Raw genomic sequence first — 25137 nt, forward strand, 5'->3', positions numbered from 1 at the left:
ATGATTACAAAAATAATTTATGACCAAAGAAATAACTTATATTACGAGGCAGTATTACACCATATTTAGAAAAAAAATCAATTACGAGATTAAAGTCGTTAATATTGAGTTAATTACGTGAATAGGGTTAAAAAAACTGAATTGATTACAGAAAAGATACATTGCTAAAATAGAGCAGTACTAACATTAGCTGGGTGGCCAAGCAAGTGTCTTACACATGAGAATACATCACCAAAAAAAAATTAAATAAACTTTTGCAGAAGTAGTTCTCTTGGTACACAGACTGCTCTGTGAAAACATTTCAAGTTTAATATCAGTTTAATATCACTGTAATTAATATTTCAGTGAACATGCAAATTACCCACAGTTGATCACAACTTACTTAGCTAGGATCTGCCTCGTGTCGAGTCGAAAAATTCGCTGCAGGACCGTGAGTTGAAAGATACATTTACTACGACTCCCAAGATGCATTGCAGTAAAAACCATCCAATCGCCTTGCTTAAGATCTGTTGACGTGTCGCTTTTTTAATTACATAATTAAACACTGGGCCAGTTTATTTTCGTATTATCGCTGGTTATTATTTTAGAGTAAATAAAGGAATAACGGGTAGCACCAAGCTGTTGTTATCTTCATTTCCATAGCAGCGGCGGTTGAGGATTATGGGTAGTGTGCAGTTACGGGATTAGTGCGTCTGCGTAAATTGGTCTGATTGGTTGGAGCCGAGCGCATCCAAAACTAACAGGAGTGGTGGATGAATCTATAAATGTGTTTTACGTGTGAAATGAAAATAATAAACCTAACAAAGGATTATGTACGTTAAATCTGAGCACTTTCAGCTCGTGAATCACTTTGGAAAACACTGTGTGATGGCCACAACATGAAGCGATTTTATTGTTGAATTATCAGTGATACTTTCATGTGTTTTTGTTGAGAAATGTTAACGATGTCATTAAAAGAAAGCATTAAATTAGGGAGAAAAACCCGTTCGCGGAGAGGGTCCCCGGTTCTCCAGTTAGATTGTGCTTCACAGTGTCATGTTTCGCCGTGACGGGGTTATTATTGGAGTAAATGGATGGCTGGAGCCTCTGCTCGAAGCGTCTCTGATCGCCGCGAGCAGGTTCGTATTGGAATGAATTGACAACCCACAGCGTCGCATAAAAACGTGGAAGGGTACCTTTAGCGTCAGCATGAGAAGTTAAGGGACGTGACAAATCGTCATTATTTTACGCGTCGGGAGTGAGAACGGGTTGGTTTATCGATTCTAGGAACATGACCACATTATTGAAGTTTACAGAGTTCCTTTGACTGCATGGCCTGATTTTTGTCCAGAAGCAATGTGACATCTGTATGTACACAGCTGTGGTTCAGTGCAGTTATGTGGAGCCTCAGCAAAAATGAATACTGTCAGAAAAATCAGTTTTATTGTTTCACTGCATTTTATTAATTTATGTATTTAATACAACTGAAGATGAATAGGAAACCTATAACAGATGATAAAACACATGAAGATACAGAGCACATAATAATGCAAAAATATTCCTGTCCAAAACACAGAATCTGATTCAGTTGAGCAGAAATCTGAAAACTCTGGATGTGTGTTGTTTTTCTGTTTTTCTTCTTCTAGCACTTAAGACTTCTTTGTGCAACTGTATCTGTTTTTTATGATACCTGTATAGAAATATTCCTATTTCTTCAGTGTTTCTTATAAATGACTATAGGTGCAAAACCCAACCCTTTCAATTCTAGTAATACTTGGAGAGATTGCAGTGAGGTCCAACCTTGTGCTTTGTGCTGCCAGGTTAGGAATCTGGTTGAAAGTTTTGAAAGTCAGACAGCAGAATGTGAGCTCTTGAGAGACGCTCAAGGCGCATCTTAAGATCTTCTCTTTTATTTTTTGTGCCACTATCCTCTTGAAGCAGGTACTCTTTTCTTTCCTTGTCCGTAAATGCGTCCAGCATCTTACTCTGCAGCTCGCTGGCAAACTCCTGCAGCATCTGATACCGGATCACCAGGGGGATCTGGTCAGCAAGACGCTGACCAGCAATCTGTAAGCAGAGAAGACAAAAATAAGATGTACTAAAGAGCTCACTGGTTTAGGACTGAATTTGAGACATTTTCTAGTTTGCTTATTAAATAATTCCTTAAGGTTTTATTGCAAATTACATGTAATTATCAAAAAATATTTCAGATCACTCTATTTAATCACACCATAAAATAATAGATCTTATTTTATGGATCTAAAAGTGTGATTCATGGGCGACCGTGGCTCAGGGGGTTGGGAAGCGCATCTGTAACCGGAAGGTCGCCGGTTTGATCCCCGTACTCTCTGTCCTGGTTGTTGTGTCCTTGGGCAAGACACTTTACCCTACTGGTGTTGGGGCCAATGGCGCGATATGGCAGCCTCGCTTCTGTCAGTCTGCCCCAGGGCAGCTGTGGCTACAACTCTAGCTGCCTCCACCAGTGTGTGACTGAATAGTGGCATTGTAAAGCGCTTTGGGTGCCTTGAAAAGCACTATATAAATCCAATCCATTATTATTATAAAATATGTAAGTTTTAGGTATTATTTTTTTCTCAAAGAGGTTTCAGTGTTTGCTTTTCTTAATATGTTAAAAAAAAACTAAAGTCAACTATTTCAATGGGATACATGTGGATACAATGAATCACATGCTTCAAACAAAAGCATTAAAAAAGCAATTGAGTGACATTTACATTGTAATATGCTTCAAAATGTCTCATCGTCTCCTTTGAGGTCATCCCACCAAAGTACAGAGGGCCTTTTTTGGAAATTCCATTTCGTATCTCTGTGATGTATTTGCTGTCCTGAGTGTAAACAAGTATCTCCATCTTAAACTGCATCCCCAGAATGGACTTTGCTTCCTCTTCCCTTTCATTCCTGATGGTTTCAATGTTCATCTAAATCACACAAAAAATGTCAATAAATATTCATTAGCGTTTAGTAATATGTGCACAGCAATACATTATAAAGAAGACGATACCTTCGCTGTATTGATGAGGTTCGGAAAGCCCACAAAGCTGTTTTGTGCCAGTTCAAACAGCTCTTTCCTCACAACCTCTAAAAGCAATAAAACGATAATAAGTTAGTCAAATGTACCAAATGAAAGATTACCTGCAAAGTAAGATTCAAGTATTATGGAAAAAAAACCAAAACCAAAAACATGCCTGACACTTCCTTGAGTTTCTGGATAGCAGGCTCCTCCAGCTGTTTGATCTGCTTCTGGATTATGGACTCAAAAGTACTGTAGCTCACAAACAATGGCAGTTCTCTTCCACGGTACGTGCGCTCAAACTGAGACTCTTCTTTCAGAATGTGCTCTTTGACTGCAGTGCAATGAAAGTTAAGTGAAGATGTAAAATATGTTTTTTTAATGACAGTAAATTTTTTGACTTTAAATGTTAGAGTTACTTTATGTAGTAGCTTGTAAGCAACAGAGGGAATCTTAAAAACTGATGAATGAAAAAGTGGTTAATTCACTTACATGATGATCCAGAGTCATTTATGATTTTCTCCCATGCTTCAAACTCATTTCTGAGTGTGAAAAAGATGCTGGAGTTGTATCCACATTTTAATTCTTCACCTTTGGTCAGACTGATAGCATCCTGTGTGAATGCTAACACAAGCTAAGATAGAACAGGTTCAATTAAATGAACAGGACGTGTGTTTTCCAGAAGCTCTCATTCATTTTGCTTACACTTTTACTCACATCACTGAGAAACTTTTGTCTCTGAGTTGCATCAGATGGGGGTCCAGTCCTTAATTTTTTTAGGTTTTCCTGAGTCTGTTCCAGTTTCTTCTGTATCTGCTCATCAAGCCGTGGCAGAGATTTCTACAAATCACAGGGACAAATCACATCAAAGCTGGAGTGGGTTAAAGCTCTCCCCAGTGACCTACAAAGGTAAAACAGTAATAGGTATTCACCTGAATATGATGCACCAGTTCAAGAGTGAGTTTTTCTGCCAGGTTAGGAACAGTGGCCTGACGCTCCTCAAAGAGAGTCCTACAGCACAAGCAAAAGGTTAGAGTATAAGCAACACAGCCTAACACACCACAAACACTTGTTTGCATAATTTCCAAAAAGAGCAAACTTACTGGAAATGGGCATGCTCTTTGAAGAAGGCTTCCTCATTTTTTAGTGCTTCAGAAAGTGAAACCTTCTCTGTGATCTCCTTCTGACCCCTGCATTTGACCACCATGTAGCCCTTCTTCAGCGGGATGACTTCATTATGGACAATTTTAACCACGTTCTCTTCTGTGCCTTTGTCCACCAGGTCAGGTTTAGTCAAGACACCTGACAGAGAGAGATGGTGTTGGATTTCCCACCTTATGAGAAGACTGATAATTTGTATTGATCACTGCAAGCTCCAGTCAGAGCTTGGTGCCAGTCATCAAATGTTGCCAACATTGTTTGCTCAGCAGGAAAGGGATCTTTAACATGATCACAGATGTTTGCAGAAGAAATCCAGTGGATGTCAGAAATGTACAGACATTTTGACAAAGTACATTTAAATGCAGCGTTTCACATTACTGGATATGTTTGTCCAGTGATTGCTTGTACTCAGCCAGTTAAAATCCACCAAGAATGCAGTGTTTATTTAAGGTTTTGTTTCTTTTATTTTAATGTCAGTTACCTTCAAATTGTTTAATAAAGCTGTCACTCCATTCATTTATGCTTTTATCTTTAAAAGTTTTTGAGATGTTCATATTCAAACATTGCCACAGATATCAGTGTGCAGAAGAAAATTCAAGTTGTTCAAGTCCAATAAATAGTTTGAAATACTATACAAAGTTTAGAAAGGACATGTTAAAAAAAAGAAAGTAAAGTTATCCAAAACTGAAAAATAATGTACATTCCAGAACAGTTGTTCCCACTTTTCTGGATTACTTACAACCCCCTCTACAAAAATGGCTTGAAAAAGGCAATTAATATTTAAGAGAGACAGACCATCATAACACTTAAATGTAGGTCTTTCGTACGGAGAAATTTCAAAGAACGTCAAGGTGTCAGTGATTACAGTTTCCCTCACCATGAAAAGGCACTCAGAAACTGGGGCAAACTGCTGAGTCAAATTTGTAGGCTCAGTTTTTTATACCAGTTTTTTCTTTTCTGCCCAAATTTTCTATTGAATTACCAACAGGGCTTTGCCATGACCACTACAACTTGTACTAAAGTGATTTGGCCACAACTTTGGAAATGTGCATGGGGTGATTGCCTGTGTGGAAGAGCAATCTGTGGCCCTTCTCCAACTTCCAGGCTGATGTGTTGCGTTTGTGGTTCACTGCATCCATATGATGTTAATCATTTGGCAGCAGAAACAGAATCCAAAGTAAAGAAACTAAATGATTTAAGAGAGACACTTGCTTACCCAAAGTCCTCTCTCCATCAGGATCCACCAGCTTAGCCATATTCAAAGCCTCTGTAGTTGCAATGTCCACGTTGCATGGAACAACCACCAGGTTGATAGTTTCTTGTTTACTGATGACAGTCTGGATCATAGTTTTAATCTGAAAGTATCCATTCAAAATAAAGTATAAAGATTAAAAATATTATTTCATAAATTGCATAAATGCAGTTATGAACAATACAACCAACTAACTGATGTAAGCAGGAATGTCCAGATAAAGTAGCAAACTCATAACAATAAATACATATAATACCAGAAACCAGCAGTCACACTGGTGTGTCAATGTTGTCCCTTTTTAACACTATTAGTAACATGCCAATGCCTATCAAACTCTGGGTTTGTGTTTCATTGGATGAAATTTCTACCAAAGAAATGGCCTTAAAATTGTGAGGGAGACTAAGGTATCATACCTTATCACCAATGTCTGCCGACTGCCCATCTACAGCCACCCGGGCAATGCCAGGCAGGTCGATGAGAGTAAGGTCTGGAACATCCGGGGAGGCAATCTCCAGACTGATGAGCTCACTGCTGATCCCCACCTCATTCCCGATCAATTTAAGTTGAGCTAAAGAGAGAATATGATGTCACGTATGCCCAAGCAACACATTTAACTTGCCTACTTTGTGCTTCCACGTTTTACGTGGTTTTTAGTAGTGACATGAAAGAATTATGTAGACTCACCTTCTCGAATCATTTTCTCGACGAGTGCAGGCTCTTTTATCTTTTCTTCAAAGTCGCAGTAGCTTATCTTTCCATGCCATGCCTCTCCTTCCTTTGTTTTTGTCATCTTCAGTTCCAGTGGACATCTTGTCACAATACCTGTGTTTTAAAACACTGAGGGTCAGACAATTTCTCTGACCGTTGCTCATTGTTTTGGACAAATTAATGAACGATTTCAGATTTTAACTGAATTGTAAGAGATTGAAACAAGGGTTTTTTTTCTAGTTGGAGTCTAATGCTATTTTTGAGTAACTCTGCTTTGACAGACATTTTGATTCTCACAAGATCAGGGGAGAATCCATCTATTTCAGTTTTTTTCTGTGCTCTCCAGTTCCTTCCCTCCTTTGACTTGTTCAAAACTTTGTTTTATAGGAAATAGTCCCCAAACCCAGACCAACCCCCCTCCTCTACAACTGAACTTGCGCGCGCGCGCGCGCGCGCACACACACACACACACACACACACACACACACACACACACACACACACACACACACACACACACACACACAAAGAAAAAGAACTCCCCAAAAAATCCATTAGTTGAAAGAAGAAACAGAATTGGCTCCAACCCAGGATGTGACAGTCTGTCAGTTTTTCCTCTGTGTGCCACATTTTATAACGCAGACACGATCGATCTTTTGATCCAATGTTTGTTTCTATGGATGACCAGCAACACTTCAGCTGAAAATGTGTCAAATTTGTAATTTTAGTTTAAAATTCCCATTGAGTACATTCAAAAAATTCAAAAAATAAAACAAAGTCATGGAATGGTCACGTCAAAGGTCAAACCGTGTTTTACTTATTTTACTGAAATAAAATGAGTAAGCTGTCATTAAATTAATAAATCATTAAATATAGATTTTAAGGAACAGGCTAGTCGCCAAAGAATGTGTTTTGCTGCCTCATCCGTGCCCTGCACCACCCACCCATCTCTGCCAGCCTTGATTCCTCATACAGTTCCGTTGTATGCTTCACTTTGACACTTCTAATGTAGGGAAAGTTTCTGAGCTGGAAATAAGACAACTCACCGCTGCCTCTCGGCAGTGCCACCCCGGACAGCGCCTCCAACACAGAGCTCTTCCCCGAGCTTTGGTCTCCAATCACAGCGATAGCAGGCAGCGCCAGGTCCTTCTCTACACCGAGAGAGCGGAGAGAGTCAATGAGGTCGATGAGGGGACGGACCTTCTCATCATACTGCAGGTTCAGAGTGCTCATGATGGTCTCGGCTTGTCTTTCGACAAAAATAACAATTAAAAATGGACAAAGTGATAACGTGTTCCGTGAAAAGCAGACCGTGGGTTGGAAGACAAAGAAAAAGTGATGTGTTTTGTTTCACTTTCTGCACCTCGTGGTGTCTTTTTCATTCAAAAATACAGGAAGCAGCAACAGATGGAATGTCCCTTATTAAGCTGTCACACTTCTTCCTTTAATTCCAGGACTTTCACAAAGTGCATTAACCGTTCAGAAACGACAGCCATTTTCATGCACTGTCCCCAATTTCAGAGGCTCAAAAGTACCTTTGACACCCTGATATGATTTTAAATGAAATCACTGCGTTTAAAACGTTGATGAAAATCCTTGGCAGTCAGTGACTGACTGAAGTCTAAATGCTCTGCTGGATTTTCGGGCTTGTGTGTGTGTCTCTGCTTTCAGTTTTGTTTTTAGTAACTGAAGAGCGAGCTCTGTTGGCCTCAGATCATGTGATTGGTTTGAACATTTAAGAATATCCCATTTCTTTGCCTTGGGATATTTTGGGTTGTTTCTGCAGTACACTTTGGGTCCTTATGGAGTTGTACTGTTAAATGCTTTCCAATCAACTGACATCAGCCAAATCTCTGAATTTCAGCAGAGATTATAGTACTGAGATGCACACATTTTCTTTCCAGTGATATTGGCTTAATGGTAGTTTTGAGCCAGAGTTTTGTTGAGCAACTGATGTCTTTTACAGCCTGTTTTAATTAAGAGGAGACATCTATGTTTTCTTTTCTTTTCCATGATGTTTTCATTAGGCTACTTTAATCTCTTTCCACCCAGATTTCATTGTTTTGTCAAGTTTTGCACAACTGTGTGTGAGGCTTTTTTGTTATATGGTAATATCTCCATCGTATGCACCTCACTGACGACCATCCTTTCTGTATCGCAGAGTGCCATGGCTCGCTATCATAAGTTGAGAGAGGTGCTGTCAGACATGGAGATGAAAGGCACCATCCACCAGCAAGTATGCCTCACCACTGGTAATGGCAGGAGCTACCGCCGCCTGTACTGTGGATTCCATCTCCCGCATTGGTGAGTGTGATGACCATCAGCAGTCCGCTGCGGACCCAGGCATAGATAGCATTCAGCAAACCCCTCCTACGATGGGTGCTTCTGACCTTGGTGGGTTGGCTGGTGATGGGGCCTCCCCAGACTCCCTTGCTGCTTTCCTGTCCCACAGTTTTCGTTCTCTTGAACCTGAAAAGTGGACATGGATCAGGGACTTACCACACGTTTTGGTAGAATCATTAAACCAGTTTGTCGCTTGATTGAATCAATGGCTCCACCTGAAACACTTCTTGGGCTTGAAACTGTTCGAGCAGCGGTTATTGATGTGTGAATTTGTTTATTACTGTATGTTGCCAATCGGTATTGTTTTTGGAAAAGGAAAATCACATCACAGAGTTGTCAGCACCTCTGTGAGGTCTGATTGCTTTATGGTGATGCCCATAGATATTATGGTCTGTTTTGTGTGGTGTAAACTGCACCTCATTTTGTCTATAGTGTGTCCTGGGATCTTTCTAGATGCTGAGCAGGTCTCAGATCATTTATAATCTTTGGAGGTAGTTATGTTGCTGATCTAATTCATTTTACATGTGATGTGAATTTGTTTGACATCACATGTATTATTATTATTATCACATGTGTTATTTGTTAATGTGGGTGTATTTATACATATATTTTTTGTACTTGTGTGTGTGCTCTTCAGGATTTTATGTAATTCTTGAGGGGTGAATGTAATCAGGTCATAAATGACATATTGTTATAATTACACAAAATGTGTTCGAAACCCCAAGCTGTCCCTGGTATACCTGACTTTTAGGACCTCTAAGCCTGTAGTTATGTTGATTATAAGTTAGAGCCCTTCCTCATCCCTTTCTTCTTCTTTGGTTCAACCCTATAAATTTGAGGTACCCCTTTGGCCTCTCCCCTTTTCTACACTTCTCACGTGGGAGAGGAGCTGGTGTGGGCAAGTTATTTACTTGGAAGTCTTTCTTTTTACCTTTCATTGTCAGACATAATGCAGGAACACACCGGTTACATATACTCTTCCTGTTATTCTGGTACATCTTGGTGTTTTTGGTTAATGTCACAGCTGTCTGATTTTATGAGGCTATACTGGATAAAAGAGGCTGGTGTGGTGTAGAGATTTACTTTAATTTGCCAGTTTTATTTGACTTTACAACATTTACGGAGAGAAATTTTCAATAAATAGTGTTAGAAACGCAGCAGCTTATGTAGTTTAAATACTAACCTTTATGGGCTATTGTAAAAGCGTGAGGGATCACTATGTATTCAAATTTGAAATTTGCGTTTGTAAAATAGTTTAGAGTGTGGTCAGAGTCCTCAAAAGTTGCGCATAAATCACTGCACACAAGCGTTTGTAATACATTTCGGCTAAGTTTCACTATGTAAGGGTTCAACCAGCCACAAAGGGAATGGGTCAAGGTTAGAGGAAAATCAGATGTCAAGAGGGAATGTGACACTCTATCTTGAAAGATGACGGCTAATTCAAACTTTTTTTTAGTTCATGTTTATCGATTCTAGGAACATGACCACATTATTGAAGTTTACAGAGTTCCTTTGACTGCATGGCCTGATTTTTGTCCAGAAGCAATGTGACATCTGTATGTACACAGCTGTGGTTCAGTGCAGTTATGTGGAGCCTCAGCAAAAATGAATACTGTCAGAAACATCAGTTTTATTGTGTCACTGCATTTTATTAATTTATGTATTTAATACAACTGAAGATGAATAGGAAACCTATAACAGATGATAAAACACATGAAGATACAGAGCACATAATAATGCAAAAATATTCCTGTCCAAAACACAGAATCTGATTCAGTTGAGCAGAAATCTGAAAACTCTGGATGTGTGTTGTTTTTCTGTTTTTCTTCTTCTAGCACTTAAGACTTCTTTGTGCAACTGTATCTGTTTTTTATGATACCTGTATAGAAATATTCCTATTTCTTCAGTGTTTCTTATAAATGACTATAGGTGCAAAACCCAACCCTTTCAATTCTAGTAATACTTGGAGAGATTGCAGTGAGGTCCAACCTTGTGCTTTGTGCTGCCAGGTTAGGAATCTGGTTGAAAGTTTTGAAAGTCAGACAGCAGAATGTGAGCTCTTGAGAGACGCTCAAGGCGCATCTTAAGATCTTCTCTTTTATTTTTTGTGCCACTATCCTCTTGAAGCAGGTACTCTTTTCTTTCCTTGTCCGTAAATGCGTCCAGCATCTTACTCTGCAGCTCGCTGGCAAACTCCTGCAGCATCTGATACCGGATCACCAGGGGGATCTGGTCAGCAAGACGCTGACCAGCAATCTGTAAGCAGAGAAGACAAAAATAAGATGTACTAAAGAGCTCACTGGTTTAGGACTGAATTTGAGACATTTTCTAGTTTGCTTATTAAAAAATTCCTTAAGGTTTTATTGCAAATTACATGTAATTATCAAAAAATATTTCAGATCACTCTATTTAATCACACCATAAAATAATAGATCTTATTTTATGGATCTAAAAGTGTGATTAAATATAAAAGATGTAAGTTTTAGGTATTATTTTTTTCTCAGAGGTTTCAGTGTTTGCTTTTCTTAATATGTTAAAGAATACTAAAGTCAACTATTTCAATGGGATACATGTGGATACAATGAATCACATGCTTTAAACAAAAGCATTAAAAAAGCAATTGAGTGACATTTACATTGTAATATGCTTCAAAATGTCTCATCATCTCCTTTGAGGTCATCCCACCAAAGTACAGACGGCCTTTTTTGGCAATTCCATCTTGTATCTCTGTGATGTATTTGCTGTCCTGAGTGTAAATAAGCATCTCCATCTTAAACTGCATCCCCAGAATGGACTTTGCTTCCTCTTCCCTTTCATTCCTGATGGTTTCAACGTTCATCTAAATCACACAAAAAATGTCAATAAATATTCATGAGCGTTTAGTAATATGTGCACAGCAATACATTATAAAGAAGACGATACCTTCGCTGTATTGATGAGGTTCGGAAAGCCCACAAAGCTGTTTTGTGCCAGTTCAAACAGCTCTTTCCTCACAACCTCTAAAAGCAATAAAACGATAATAAGTTAGTCAAATGTACCAAATGAAAGATTACCTGCAAAGTAAGATTCAAGTATTATGGAAAAAAAAACAAAAACAAAAACATGCCTGACACTTCCTTGAGTTTCTGGATAGCAGGCTCCTCCAGCTGTTTGATCTGCTTCTGGATTATGGACTCAAAAGTACTGTAGCTCACAAACAATGGCAGTTCTCTTCCACGGTACGTGCGCTCAAACTGAGACTCTTCTTTCAGAATGTGCTCTTTGACTGCAGTGCAATGAAAGTTAAGTGAAGATGTAAAATATGTTTTTTTAATGACAGTAAATTTTTTTACTTTAAATGTTAGAGTTACTTTATGTAGTAGCTTGTAAGCAACAGAGGGAATCTTAAAAACTGATGAATGAAAAAGTGGTTAATTCACTTACATGATGATCCAGAGTCTTTTATGATTTTCTCCCATGCTTCAAACTTATTTCTGAGTGTGAAAAAGATGCTGGAGTTGTATCCACATTTTAATTCTTCACCTTTGGTCAGACTGATAGCATCCTGTGCGAATGCTAACACAAGCTAAGATAGAACAGGTTCAATTAAATGAACAGGACGTGTGTTTTCCAGAAGCTCGTATTCATTTTGCTTACACTTCTACTCACATCACTGAGAAACTTTTGTCTCTGAGTTGCATCAGATGGGGGTCCAGTCCTTAATTTTTTTAGGTTTTCCTGAGTCTGTTCCAGTTTCTTCTGTGTCTGCTCATCAAGCCGTGGCAGAGATTTCTACAAATCACAGGGACAAATCACATCAAAGCTGGAGTGGGTTAAAGCTCTCCCCAGTGACCTACAAAGGTAAAACAATAATAGGTATTCACCTGAATATGATGCACCAGTTCAAGAGTGAGTTTTTCTGCCAGGTTAGGAACAGTGGCCTGACGCTCCTCAAAGAGAGTCCTACAGCACAAGCAAAAGGTTAGAGTATAAGCAACACAGCCTAACACACCACAAACACTTGTTTGCATAATTTCCAAAAAGAGCAAACTTACTGGAAATGGGCATGCTCTTTGAAGAAGGCTTCCTCATTTTTTAGTGCTTCAGAAAGTGAAACCTTTGCTGTGATCTCCTTCTGACCCCTGCATTTGACCACTGTGTAGCCTTTCTTCAGCGGGATGACTTCATTATGGACAATTTTAACCACGTTCCCTTCTGTGCCTTTGTCCACCAGGTCAGGTTTAGTCAAGACACCTGACAGAGAGAGATAGTGTTGGATTTCCCACCTTATGGGAAGACAATAATTTGTATTGATCACTGCAAGCTCCAGTCAGAGCTTGGTGCCAGTCATCAAATGTTGCCAACATTGTTTGCTCAGCAGGAAAGGGATCTTTAACATGATCACAGATGTTTGCAAAAGAAATCCAGTGGATGTCAGAAATGTTTTGGAGACATATAAATGCAGCGTTTCACATTACTGGACATGTTTGTCTGGCAGTGATTGCTTGTACTCAGTCAGTTAAAATCCATCAGGAATGCAGTGTTTATTTAACAGTGCATTCCTTCTTTCATTTTACTGTCAGTTGACATGTTACCTTTAAATTGTTTATATATAGCTGTCACTCCATTCATTTATGCTTTTATCTTTAATAGTAATTCAGATGTACATGTTAAAACACTGCCTCAGATATCATTTTGCAGGGATTAAAGTAAGTGGATCCAACAGGTTTTTAACAAATTGGTCAAAAGTTTTAGAACACCCCCATTTTCCCAGTTATTTTTTGCAATTCAAGTAGTTCAGGTCCTATGAATGGTTAGAAAGGCCAGAGGTAAAAAAAAAAATTAAAAAAGAGTAAGGTTAGCCAAAAAGGAAAAAAAGTACATTTCAGAATTATACAAAAAGGTCTTTTTCAGGGAACACAAAATGGGTTAACAAATTTCAAGCCTTGAAAGCTACTAATTCCTACAGGTGTTCCACCTTTTCTGGATTACTTACAACCCCCTCTGTCTGCATAAAAGCAGTGTTGGAGCATGTCAAGATGCCTTTTTTCACCATCAAAAGGCACTCTGAAACTGGGGCAAACTCTTATAGGAAGAGGTCTGGCAGACCCAAAGCCAACTGAATTTGAGGACAGGTTTCTGAGAGCTAATAGCTTGCGTAACTTTGCTAAGACATCAGAATAAGACAAAGAGGCTTGCCTGGGCCATGAAACACCACCATTGGACTACTGTAGACAGGAAGATGGTATTATAGACTGATGAATCAAAATTTGAAATCTGTTGCTCATCACGCAGGATCCTTGTACACCGTCGAGTAGATGAAAGGATGGTTCCACAGTGTGTGGCATCAACTGCCAAACATGGAGGAGGAAGTGTGACGGTCTGGGGCTGTTTTGATGCCTGAGAGGCACCCTGAACTAAAACAGCTACCTTAGCATTCTTCAGTACCATGCAATACCCTTTTGTATGTGTCCAGTTGGTCAGGGGTTCATCCTACAGCAAGATCATGACCCAAAACATAAGTCCAAACTATGCCATAACTACCTCAGGAAAAAAACCCAAACATGGTAAGCTTCAAAACATGGAGTGGCCAGCACAGTCTCCAGACTTAAACCCCATCGAGCTGGTTTGGGATGAACTGGACAGAAGAGTCAAGGAAACGCAACCTACAAGTGCCACACATTTATGGGAGCTTCTGCAACAGATATGGGAAGAGCTTTCTAAAGATTATTTGATTTCTATTGTAGAAAGAAAGTCATGGATGTTATATCTGCCAAAGGTGGCTACTTTGATGAGTCAACGGTTTAGAATAAATGATTGTCTATAAATTTATGCCATGATTTCTTCTCCAATTGCATATTTGGACTAAGTTTTCATTTCAGGGTGCAATGAGACATTAAACTGCATAATTTTTAATAAATATTTTTCATAATTATCAATTGGAAAAAGTGGGGTGTCCTAAAACTTTTGACCGGTAATGTAGATTCAAGATTTGGACCACAAAATCTTCATGCAAATCAGAGATGGTCAAACAGAAGCCCTGTATTGACTAAAGATGGAATGACCAATAGGAAAAACATGTATTTCCTTCTGAAAGTATCTCTCAATAAGTTGCTGTCCTGTTTTTAACTTGTTCCTCTTGAATATTAGTGTACCTGAGTCAAATTTGTAGGCTCAGTTTTTATACCTGCTTTTTCTTTTCTGCCCAAATTTTCTATTGAATTACCAACAGGGCTTTGCCATGACCACTACAACTTGTGCGAAAGCGATTTGGCCACAACTTTGGAAATGTGCATGGGGTGATTGCCTGTGTGGAAGAGCAATCTGTGGCCCTTCTCCAACTTCCAGGCTGATGTGTTGCGTTTGTGGTTCACTGCATCCATATGATGTTAATCATTTGGCAGCAGAAACAGAATCCACAGTAAAGAAACTAAATGACTTAAGAGAGACACTTGCTTACCCAAAGTCCTCTCTCCATCAGGATCCACCAGCTTAGCCATATTCAAAGCCTCTGTAGTTGCAATGTCCACGTTGCATGGAACAACCACCAGGTTGATAGTTTCTTGTTTACTGATGACAGTCTGGATCATAGTTTTAATCTGAAAGTATCCATTCAAAATAAAGTATAAAGATTAAAAATATTATTTCATAAATTGCATAAATGCAGTTATGAACAATACAACCAACTAACTGATGTAAGCAGGAATGTCCAGATAAAGTAGCAAACTCATAACAATAAATACATATAATACCAAAAACCAGCAGTCACACTGGTGTGTCAGTGTTGTCCCTTTTTCACACCATTAGTAACATGTCAATGCCTATCAAACTCTGGGTTTGTGTTTCATTGGATGAAATTTCTACCAAAGAAATGGCCTTAAAATTGTGAGTGAGACTAAGGTATCATACCTTATCACCAATGTCTGCCGACTGCCCATCTACAGCCACCCGGGCAATGCCAGGCAGGTCGATGAGAGTAAGGTCTGGAACATCCGGGGAGGCAATCTCCAGACTGATGAGCTCACTGCTGATCCCCACCTCATTCCCGATCAATTTAAGTTGAGCTAAAGAGAGAATATGATGTCATGTATGCCCAAGCAACACATTTAACTTGCCTACTTTGCGCTTCCATGTTTTACGTGGTTTTTAGTAGTGACATGAAAGAATTATGTAGACTCACCTTCTCGAATCATTTTCTCGACGAGTGCAGGCTCTTTTATCTTTTCTTCAAAGTCGCGGTAGCTTATCTTTCCATACCACGCCTCTCCTTTCTTCTTTCTCATCATCTTCAGTTCCAGTGGACATCTTGTCACAATACCTGTGTTTTAAAACACTGAGTGTCAGACAATTTCTCTCTCTCCTTTTTGGACAAATTAATGAACGATTTCCGATGTTTTCTATTATGACATTTAGCCTCCCGTAATTTTGGTGATTCAAATACGTAAGTCTAATGCTATGTTTGAGTAACTCTGCTGATAGACAGTTTGATTTGTACAAGATCAGGGGAGAATCCATCTTGCCGAAATGCTTTCAGCCAGAGTGATTTGGACTAATCAGCTTCCTGTGAGCATTCTGTTTTCCAGCCATGCTTCACCCTTTAAAATAAACCGTTTTTAACAACAGAGGGCAGGTCATGGACAGAAGGGAGGAGCTGCTTTAACAGCAAGCAGCTCCTAACCTAACCAGGTAGTTTAGATTCCTAAAACTAAAATCATATATGTAACTGAAAAGAAAGCTTAAAGTTTCTGGCAGAAAGCTCCTAGGCTAAACCTTTTCCATTAGTCTGAAGCAGAGGAGTTTCGTGAAACTGAGCAAGGTTAGCTTGAAACAGAGCTGCACTTTGTTCAGCATTAACGAGTTTTTCTGGGCTCTCCATTTCCTTCCCTCCTTTGACTTGTTTGAAACTTCAATTTATAAGAAATAGGCCCCAAACCCAGACCAACCTCCTTCCTCTACAACTCATACACACACGCACACACACACGCACCAGCAACACTTCAGCTGAAAATCTGTCACATTTGTAATTTTAGTTTAAATGTACCATTATGTACATTAAAAAAAATCAAAATAACAAAACAAAGTCATGAAATTGTCAACTCAAAGTTCAAACCCTGTTCTAGTTATTTTAATGAAATAAAGTAAAATAGCGTGTCATTAAATTAATCAAGTCATTAAATATAGATTTTAAGGAACAGGCTAGTTGCCAAAGAATGTGTTTTGCTGCCTGATACATGCCCTGCACCACCCCCACCTCTCTGCCAGTCTTGATACAGTTCCGTTATATGCTTCACTTTCACACTTCTAATGTACGGAAAGTTTCTGAGCTCACCGCTGCCTCTCGGCAGTGCCACCCCGGACAGCGCCTCCAACACAGAGCTCTTCCCCGAGCTTTGGTCTCCAATCACGGCGATAGCAGGCAGCACCAGGTCCTTCTCTACACCGAGAGAGCGGAGAGAGTCAATGAGGTCGATGAGGGGACGGACCTTCTCATCATACTGCAGGTTCAGAGTGCTCATGCTGGTCTCAGCTTGTCTTACGACAAAAATAAAAATTAAAAATGGACAAAGTGATAACATGCTTCGTGAAAAGCAGACCGTGGGTTCGAAGAGAAAGAAAAAGTGATGTGTTTTGTTTCACTTTCTGTACCCCGTGGTGTCTGTTTCATTCAAAAATACAGGAAGCAGCAACAGATGGAATGTCCCTTATTAAGCTGTCACACTTCTTCCTTTAATTCCAGGACTTTCACAAAGTGCATTAACCGTTCAGGAATGACAGCCATTTTCATGCACTGTCCCCCAATTTCAGAGGCTCAAAAGTACCTGGACACCCTGATATGATTTTAAATGAAATCATTGTGTTTAAAACGTTGATGAAAATCCTTGGCAGTCAGTGACTGACTGAAGTCTAAATGCTCTGCTGGATTTTTGGGCTTGTGTGTGTGTCTCTGCTTTCAGTTTTGTTTTTAGTAACTGAAGAGCGAGCTCTGTTGGCCTCAGATCATGTGATTGGTTTGAACATTTAAGAATATCCCATTTCTTTGCCTTGGGATATTTTGGGTTGTTTTTGCAGTACACTTTGGGTCCTTATGTAGTAACACTGTTTAAATGCTTTCCAATCAACCAACATCAGCCAAATCTCTGAGTTTGAGCAGAGATTACAGTACTCGCTGCACATTTCTGAATTCATCCCGCTGCTCCTATCAGCAGTCACATCATGTGAGGGGAACCAGTGCCCTGATTCCACTGCAGGCAGTATGGTATAACATTGCTTCCATCATGTTTGACAGATAATGTGGAATATGCTTTAGATTATGAGCTGTTTGTATCCTTCTCCATACTTGAAATTTGCACTGTCCACTTTCTGCTGTGGCACAACAAATTTCCCACGTGTGGGACTAATAAAGGTTAATCTAATCTTAAGCGTTAGCAGTTCGTCTTGTAATTGAAAGGTTGCCGGTTCGAACCCCGGCTCCGACAGTCTCGGTCGTTGTGTCCTTGAGCAAGACACCGGTTGCGTACTGGTCGTGGTCAGAGGACCCGGCATCACCAGCGTGTGAATGTGTGTTAATGGGTGGATGACTGAATGTAGTGTAAAGCGCTTTGGGGTCCATAGTATGGAGGACCATATGAGCCACGCGCATCGAAATAAAGAATTCTGTGCTTAAATAATGAATTGTAGAATAAATTCTGCATTTGTAAATTCATTTTTGAATTCCAATTTAATAAACTGCATTTCAAAAACCTTTTTTCCATTTGCACTTTAATATGTACTAAACGCTGGCTACGTAAACGCTGGCCCTCCTCTCAGAGCCTACGCTCTATCTGCTATTCCCGAACAGAGATACGCAAGTTTCTCCGTGACCGCAGCTGCCAGTCAAAGCTGCTACGATGACGTTTCATCCCAATTTAACATCACCGCGAAATAAGAGCTGCTTCATCCAAAGTGGGATTGTCTCCCAACAAGACCAAGTTTCCTCCAGAAAGTTTCCCAATTATCTACAAAGCCCACATCGTTTCTTGGACACCAGTCGCACAGCCAGCAATTTAAGGAGAACATGCGGCTAAACATGACACTCCTGGTCTGATTGGAGAGGGGACTACAGAGTCTGACATTGTTTTGGCAAAGTTACACACTGATTCAATATTGATTTTAGTGACATCTGATTGATGTAACCGGGTGTCATTATTGCTGATGTGAATTATACTTTTACTGAATTCAGGTTTACCCTCAGCCAGCATGTTCTATTTCCCTCAGTGTTGCCTGCTCTGGCCCCTGGAAGACAATTGACTATGGTTGCTGCTGTCTTCATGTGTCTCAGAACAGAATCAGCAATTACTAGAGTTTGATCCCTGGCGGGTGTGTCGCCGAGTGGAGGAAACAGTTAGACACATGAACACGGTGGTGGTGTACCAGGGCTTCTGTTTAAGACTATGCTCCCTCCTCACCGTCACCCAGCCATCATGTTTTCCCGTCTGCGCAGGATAACCTGCTGGGAGACAGTTAGCAGGGCCTACGCCACCTTCCGCTGCTCCGGCTACAGGGGCCTGACCAGCTTTTCAAGGGTGGGATTTCAAGTGTCCAATTCAGCAATCCAGGCCTCCAGAGCTGCATAAAGGCTACATTTATTACAAGTATCATTACTGCTCATTTAAAAAAAACAGAAAGCATAACGCCTTCTCCAGAGTCGGAGCAGTCTTCCACAATAATTGGGTTTGACATATCAGGTTAAATAAAGACTGCTGAGGAGCAAGCATGGCTTGGGCCCATCTCAGAGCTCACCCTTGCAGCAGGATAACCATGAAAGAAATTTTGCACAGTCTAAGGAATAAATTCTCCTTTGTTGATGAAACACTAGGAAACACTGTGAGGAAACCTCCGTTCTTTTCACTGGTAAAAACTTCAGGTGTAGGAAGGGGCCTCTCCAGAGGTACAACCTCCCTGAGCTGTGCTGCTGACCATGCCCATCGTTTTATGACCTCAGTATACTCATCTTATAACAGATGTCAATCCAGCAGATTATCTTTGGCATGTGGTGGATCAGTAGATTTGCAACATGGATGCACAGCCGACAAATCTGAAGCAACTGTGTGATGCTGTCATGTCAATATGAAACTAAATCTGTGAGGAATGTTTCCAGGTCTTTGTTGAATCTGCGCCACAAAGAATTAAGGCAGTTCTGAAGGTGAAAGAAGGTCCAAAACAGTACTGGCAAGGTGTAACTAATGAAGTGGCCAGTGACTGTATTTAGTGTCTAGATGTTTTTTCAGTATTTTATTCACTTAATAGCAGGACAGAATACCACATGACTGTGGCCTTGTGTTATACCCTCTCTGCTGCAGTGATGCTGCAGACAAACACAAACATCGTGATCAGATATTTAAGAAGAGCCTCTTGAAGATGAAGGTCTGTGTCTCTTGACCTAAACACATAATCCAGTTAAATCTAATTTATGTTCATCAATGCCCCTCACACTGTAGCTTGAAGTAATAAATTGGTTACTGATTAATTACAGAAGTATATTTGTGAGCTTAAAGATGTAAGCCTTGGACCATCGAGATGAAATGTGGTTGGGAAGCATTAATAAAACTTCATCAGTAGCTCGAGCAAGACCTCAAAACCTTCGCTCACCACGGGTGGTTAGCAGACTGTGGTTGTACTATGCAGCCTAACAACATGCAGTAAATTGCAGGTTAAAGCAGTCTGCTTACACGTTGTTAAACGAGGGAAGGGAACTAATGTGTCTGTCACATTACCCTTTTGTCCCATTTCATCCCAGGACTCAATTAAATTGCTGCTCACTTTCTACAGTACTTAAAACTGATCAGTAGGACCTGAAACTGCAAACATTCAAACATTCAGGCCAAGTAAGAATCAGCGGGTGAACGTATTAATCTTCTAAAAGTTTTTGACCAGGAGGTTAAACTCATACAAATTAGCTTCACCCAGGCTCATGAAAACATTTTCCTGCTTACAGATAGCAGATCATTTGTGTCAGTAAGGTTTATATTTGAGCTTCTTGTTCACACAGAACAATTTTTCTTCATTTTTTTTAACAATTACCAAAGTCTGTGAATCCCCAAATTGTGCAGTTGTTCTTTTTGCTCCCCCTGAGGTCACTTTCACCATGTGACAAAAACAACACCCTACTGTACACACTCGGGCCACCAGCAGCTTTCTAAATCCTCAATAAAAAGCTGACAGGTTGCAATGATGTTCCAAATAACTTATTAAGAAAACAACTAAAGAGACAGAAACTATTATGAAAACTGGTTTATTTTATATCTCCTAGTTTGAAATGAAGCAATAAAAACATGTATAAAACATCACAAACTGTAATATTATACAAATGCTTACGTCCTGTCCTGCTGATGCAATGGAGACATCTTCCAGTGACAGTCTTCATCCGTGTGTGTGTGAGGAGGCTCCTAAACCCACCGATACAGAAGTGCATGTTCACAACTACCTCTGTGCAGGTGGGGTCAGGACCCTCCTCACCCTGGGTGAAGAGGGGTGGTGCTGTGGCCAGTCAAGTATGAAGTGCTGAGAGTGGATCTTTGGACCTCTGTGCAGCTCTGTGCTGTTTTGTAATTTTAACACAAAACAGCATTTCCATTGTTGGCAGCTGCAGCATGTTGTTAAAATGCTATTTTAAACTCAACATATACACACAATAACTATAAATAAACTTAGACCTACAGTACTGTAGGATGATGATTTATACCAGCTTTTAGAAGGATTTAGCCTTCAAGACAGTTTGTAGCCAATGTGAGGTGATAACTTACATAGCTGGAACACAGCACCACTCTCCAGTTTGTCATTTGGTCATCCATCCTTCTCATCGGGTTGGGGTAAGGCTGTCTTCCGGGTGGAGCATCTCTCTGTGTTAGCGCCGTCTGGAATGCTGGGAGAGGACGAGTGTAAAGCACCTGAAGACAAAAAGACAAAGACAAAAGGATGAATTCACAGATCACTGATTTGTTCAATTTACTTTTCTTCTGTTATGTGTTTTTACCTTACCTCTGATCCCTTAGCCACAGGCTATACCTTATGTAAAAACAAGAGACTACAGTCAGTTCACGACATCATTTTTGAACCTTTTCTACTCATTTGTGTTGACATTAAGTACGGACTTACCTTTGTCCTGCATGGTGAGCTAGAGCTTGAGAAAAAATATGTAAGTCATTTAAACAGTTACCTGTGATATTAACAAAAATAGAAGTAACAACACCTAAAACACTACCTTACAGTCACACAGGCAATGTCACATATTAAGAAAAAAACAATACATTTCACATGTGTTAGTTAATATTCTTTAAAAGTCAGATATTCTTAGTTAGCTGTGTTACAAACATCACAAGACACAAAGGCTTAACTTAAACATTACAAAGTTAATTAAAAAGTAAAGGATATTTACAAGAAGCTGTTGTCGTGGTTCGAATTTTTGAGGAAGAGACATACGACTGGAAGTCCATAGTGGGTCAACACAAATTATTTTATTAAAACACACAGTACAGTGTGTGTCTTTCAGAAAGACTAAGTTGCATTCTTTTACTAAGCTTTTAGTAGGGGTTCTTTTAAAGTTTTACTGTTGATTTTTGTTTTATATTTTGAACAGTGCACTGAGTTTTGTTTGAGAGTCTTTTCTTTAAGCAGATCTGCACATCGGAAATTACAAGCATTACACGTCGGCGAGAAAATTGTTGCAAGTGAGTTTCTCCACATTAAAATGGGCTCTGGAGAAAGCCACTTATTGGGACAATTAGAAAATAAGGGTCCCTGCCTAAAAAGGATTCAGCGAGGTAATCCGATCTAAAGTTCTTGTTTTTCTTTTTGAAATTAGCTCATTTTGCTGAGGGCGGAAATCTAAATGCGGCGATGGTTTCCACTATCAGCAATGAATGAATGAATGAATGAATGACTGGAAATAAAACAAACTGACTGACTGGGAAAAGCTGACAGGACTTGACCACGACTCAAGGTTAACCTCCACCTAGATAGGAAAAAGGGTGGATGAATTTAGGTGTGTTTCTTTTTACAGGAGCAGATAGATGACAGCGACATCTGAGGTTGCATGACAATTCAACTGTTAAATACTACTTTCAGTGTTCGTGAACCTACCAGGGTGGTTGTTCAGGGGTTTGTGTTGTGTTGCTCACAGAGATAACTGTGAGAAAGTGTGTACACACCTGCGCAGCGTTAACATTTGCATTTTCTTCTTTTGAAACAGGGTGATTCTTTTTACAGGAAATGTTTTACAGGACCTCTGGAATGTGGATGGCTGACGCCTAACCCGAGATGGTCAAAATGTGGTTTGCTAATGTTTGTTTTGGCATGTGGAGGATTCAGTAGAAAACAGACAAGTGACATGAGAAAACAAATAAGGGATGCACTGTCCTCAAAGCAAGAAAGTGTCTTACAAACACTGCAAGACGCAAAGGCCAACTTAAACATTTAAAGTTTAAAAACAAGTTCTAACATTACCTAGTCAGAGTCACTGTCATCAAGTGAAAGGTTAAAAGGCCTTTCCCAGAAGCGTCTGACACCAAAAGAACCTGATGATGTTGAAGGGCCACAGAACATGCCATCACTTACCTTGCACCTCTTCGTACTTACCTCTTCAGTGCAGATGTCTTCTCTGCTTCTCTTTGCTGAGGAGGTGAGAACTGAGGTTGAAGGAGAAGCTTCGTGAGAAGAGGGGGAGGATGAGAGAAGGATATACTCACCATACTCACCTTTACTGACACGCTGGGTATCAGTGTCCTGTTCTTCATCAGAAGAGGGGGAGGATGAGAGAAGGATATACTCACCATACTCACCTTTACTGACACGCTGGGTATCAGTGTCCTGTTCTTCATCAGAAGAGGGGGAGGATGAGAGAAGGATATACTCACCATACTCACCTTCACTGACACGCTGGATATCAGTGTCCTGTTCTTCATCAGAAGAGATGGTGCTCGGGAGACTGTCATCCAGGATCTTGATGACTTCAGGAAGGCCTTCTTCTGCGGGACGTTCAACCACGTAGTCAAGACGACATGTGAGGAAACAAGTTTAAAATAACATTAGGAATGTAATAAACACCAAGTGCTAAAGGAACAGAGCTACATCTGTTAGTTTCAGCAGATGATGAGAGAAAAGCATTTTAGGCTACATTTATGTCAGACTGAATGACACAAGTTTGACTTTATTTGACCTTGAAGGAGAGGTCAGAGGTTAGATGTAATGTGATATTTTAAATCTTTACACAGTACTTTTATACATTGACCACGGACTCCACACTTTTAAGAATCATAGCTTCTAAATTATAAAGATTTTTGTTCATTTTTGACCAATAATAAAGTTAACCTTGAAGTGGGTGTAAGCTAAATTTACATAACCCCACTCTACACCCCTACAAAGTTTGATCAGGATTAATTCAATTTTTTTCAGCTATGATGTTTACAAAAAAATAACAGGCAAGCAAAAGTTACTAAAAACATAACCTCCTTGGCAGAAGTAAAAATTGCAAACACACAAAGCTGTGCAGGTATGTCTCAAAACCATGGTCAAGCAAAAAACAAACAAATAAAAACTCTTAACACAAAATCTGCATTATTAGGAATGTGCACAAGGACTGTATCTGCCATAAGGACAGATACATGAAATCTTTTTACCACATGCTATCCCTGTGTAATACAATATATCTGTCTGCTATATAATAAGATATATTATAAAGTATTACCATAACATAAGATAGGTCTTAATACCATTATTACTACTATACTATGATTACTGTTTTCATATTCTTTTTTATATTCTTTTATTTTTATTATTTTTTATCATCACGTTTTGTAGCAGGGAAAAAGTTATAGTTTATTTCAATAAAGCCTTTGATCCAGAGAAGAACAGGATGTTAGGAGAAGACCGGGATCTGGTGTGTTTACACCTGTGTGCTCTGACGTCATGACATCCTGAAGATGCTGTTACCAAAGAGACTGATTTTGGGGCATTTTACAAATTTTTGTCCATTAAGCTATTTTTAACCATTTCATTAAAAAAGTGTCAAATTTGAAGCCTTCAAATCAAAATAACAACTTTTTTTTCAAATTCATACACCAGTCATTAATAATTTATACACCTCTCCCAGAAAATTTAAAGCATACAAACAATTTACGGGGAAAAATCTTGGAATACACATATTTTGATAACATTAAAACGTGACATTCACACTGGAACTTATTAAATTATTACAGTCATTTAGTGACTCTTAAAATAACTGAAGAAATTTTAAAAGTACCTGCAGCGAAGTCCAGGGGACTGTCAAGGAGTCGGGGTCCACGACGAGCCATTTTCAGGCTTTGCTGTTGAGATGAAAAACAAGTACAAACAATCCAAAGATGAAGTACTTGTTGTGGCCATCCATCCATCCATCTTCATCCGCTTTATCCGAGGCCGGGTCGCGGGGGCAGCAGCCTAAGCAAAGAGGCCCAGACCTCCCTCTCCCCAGCCACCTCCTCCAGCTTATCCGGGGGGACACCAAGGCGTTCCTCCACTTGTTGTGGCTTGCAAGTAAAAATCCGCTTTCAGAAAAATATTTTCCAAAACTTAGCTTTCCACAGGCTGAGGTTGGAGCAAGTCAAAACAAATCCAATAGCAAGTGTAAAGGGACGAATGGAACATTGTGCAGCATTTATATACCCTCTGCAGG

At 39.7% G+C, this 25137-nt stretch overlaps 2 protein-coding genes and 1 long non-coding RNA gene across 3 annotated transcripts; all 3 read right to left on the reverse strand.

The window, feature by feature from the left end:
* Window positions 1-1428: 1428 nt before the first annotated feature.
* On the reverse strand, window positions 1429-7445 carry LOC146386638 (interferon-induced GTP-binding protein Mx-like). The gene is made up of 12 exons (XM_084927794.1): window positions 7175-7445; window positions 6105-6242; window positions 5834-5988; window positions 5385-5523; window positions 4111-4309; window positions 3940-4018; window positions 3725-3847; window positions 3500-3641; window positions 3183-3341; window positions 2999-3075; window positions 2712-2915; window positions 1429-2046 (listed from the first exon to the last, which is right to left on the reverse strand). Exons 1-12 carry the CDS (start codon window positions 7359-7361, stop codon window positions 1801-1803), a joined length of 1848 nt encoding a protein of 615 aa, XP_084783920.1. The 5' UTR covers window positions 7362-7445; the 3' UTR covers window positions 1429-1800.
* A 2646-nt stretch (window positions 7446-10091) lies between these two features.
* Window positions 10092-17056, reverse strand: LOC146386639 (interferon-induced GTP-binding protein Mx-like). Its single transcript, XM_084927792.1, has 12 exons — window positions 16780-17056; window positions 15631-15768; window positions 15360-15514; window positions 14911-15049; window positions 12506-12704; window positions 12335-12413; window positions 12120-12242; window positions 11895-12036; window positions 11578-11736; window positions 11394-11470; window positions 11107-11310; window positions 10092-10727 (listed from the first exon to the last, which is right to left on the reverse strand). The coding sequence occupies exons 1-12, from the start codon at window positions 17024-17026 to the stop codon at window positions 10482-10484; spliced, it is 1908 nt and encodes a 635-aa protein (XP_084783918.1). The 5' UTR covers window positions 17027-17056; the 3' UTR covers window positions 10092-10481.
* Window positions 17057-21217: 4161 nt separating this feature from the next.
* LOC146386640 (uncharacterized) lies at window positions 21218-25137 on the reverse strand. The gene is made up of 3 exons (XR_014800242.1): window positions 24727-25137; window positions 21468-23452; window positions 21218-21376 (listed from the first exon to the last, which is right to left on the reverse strand). It is a non-coding gene; the product is annotated as an uncharacterized LOC146386640 (long non-coding RNA).

This window comes from Perissodus microlepis, chromosome 5 (genome assembly GCF_051167445.1).
Source record: "Perissodus microlepis isolate ML-2025 ecotype Zambia chromosome 5, ASM5116744v1, whole genome shotgun sequence".
NCBI lineage: Eukaryota > Metazoa > Chordata > Actinopteri > Cichliformes > Cichlidae > Perissodus > Perissodus microlepis.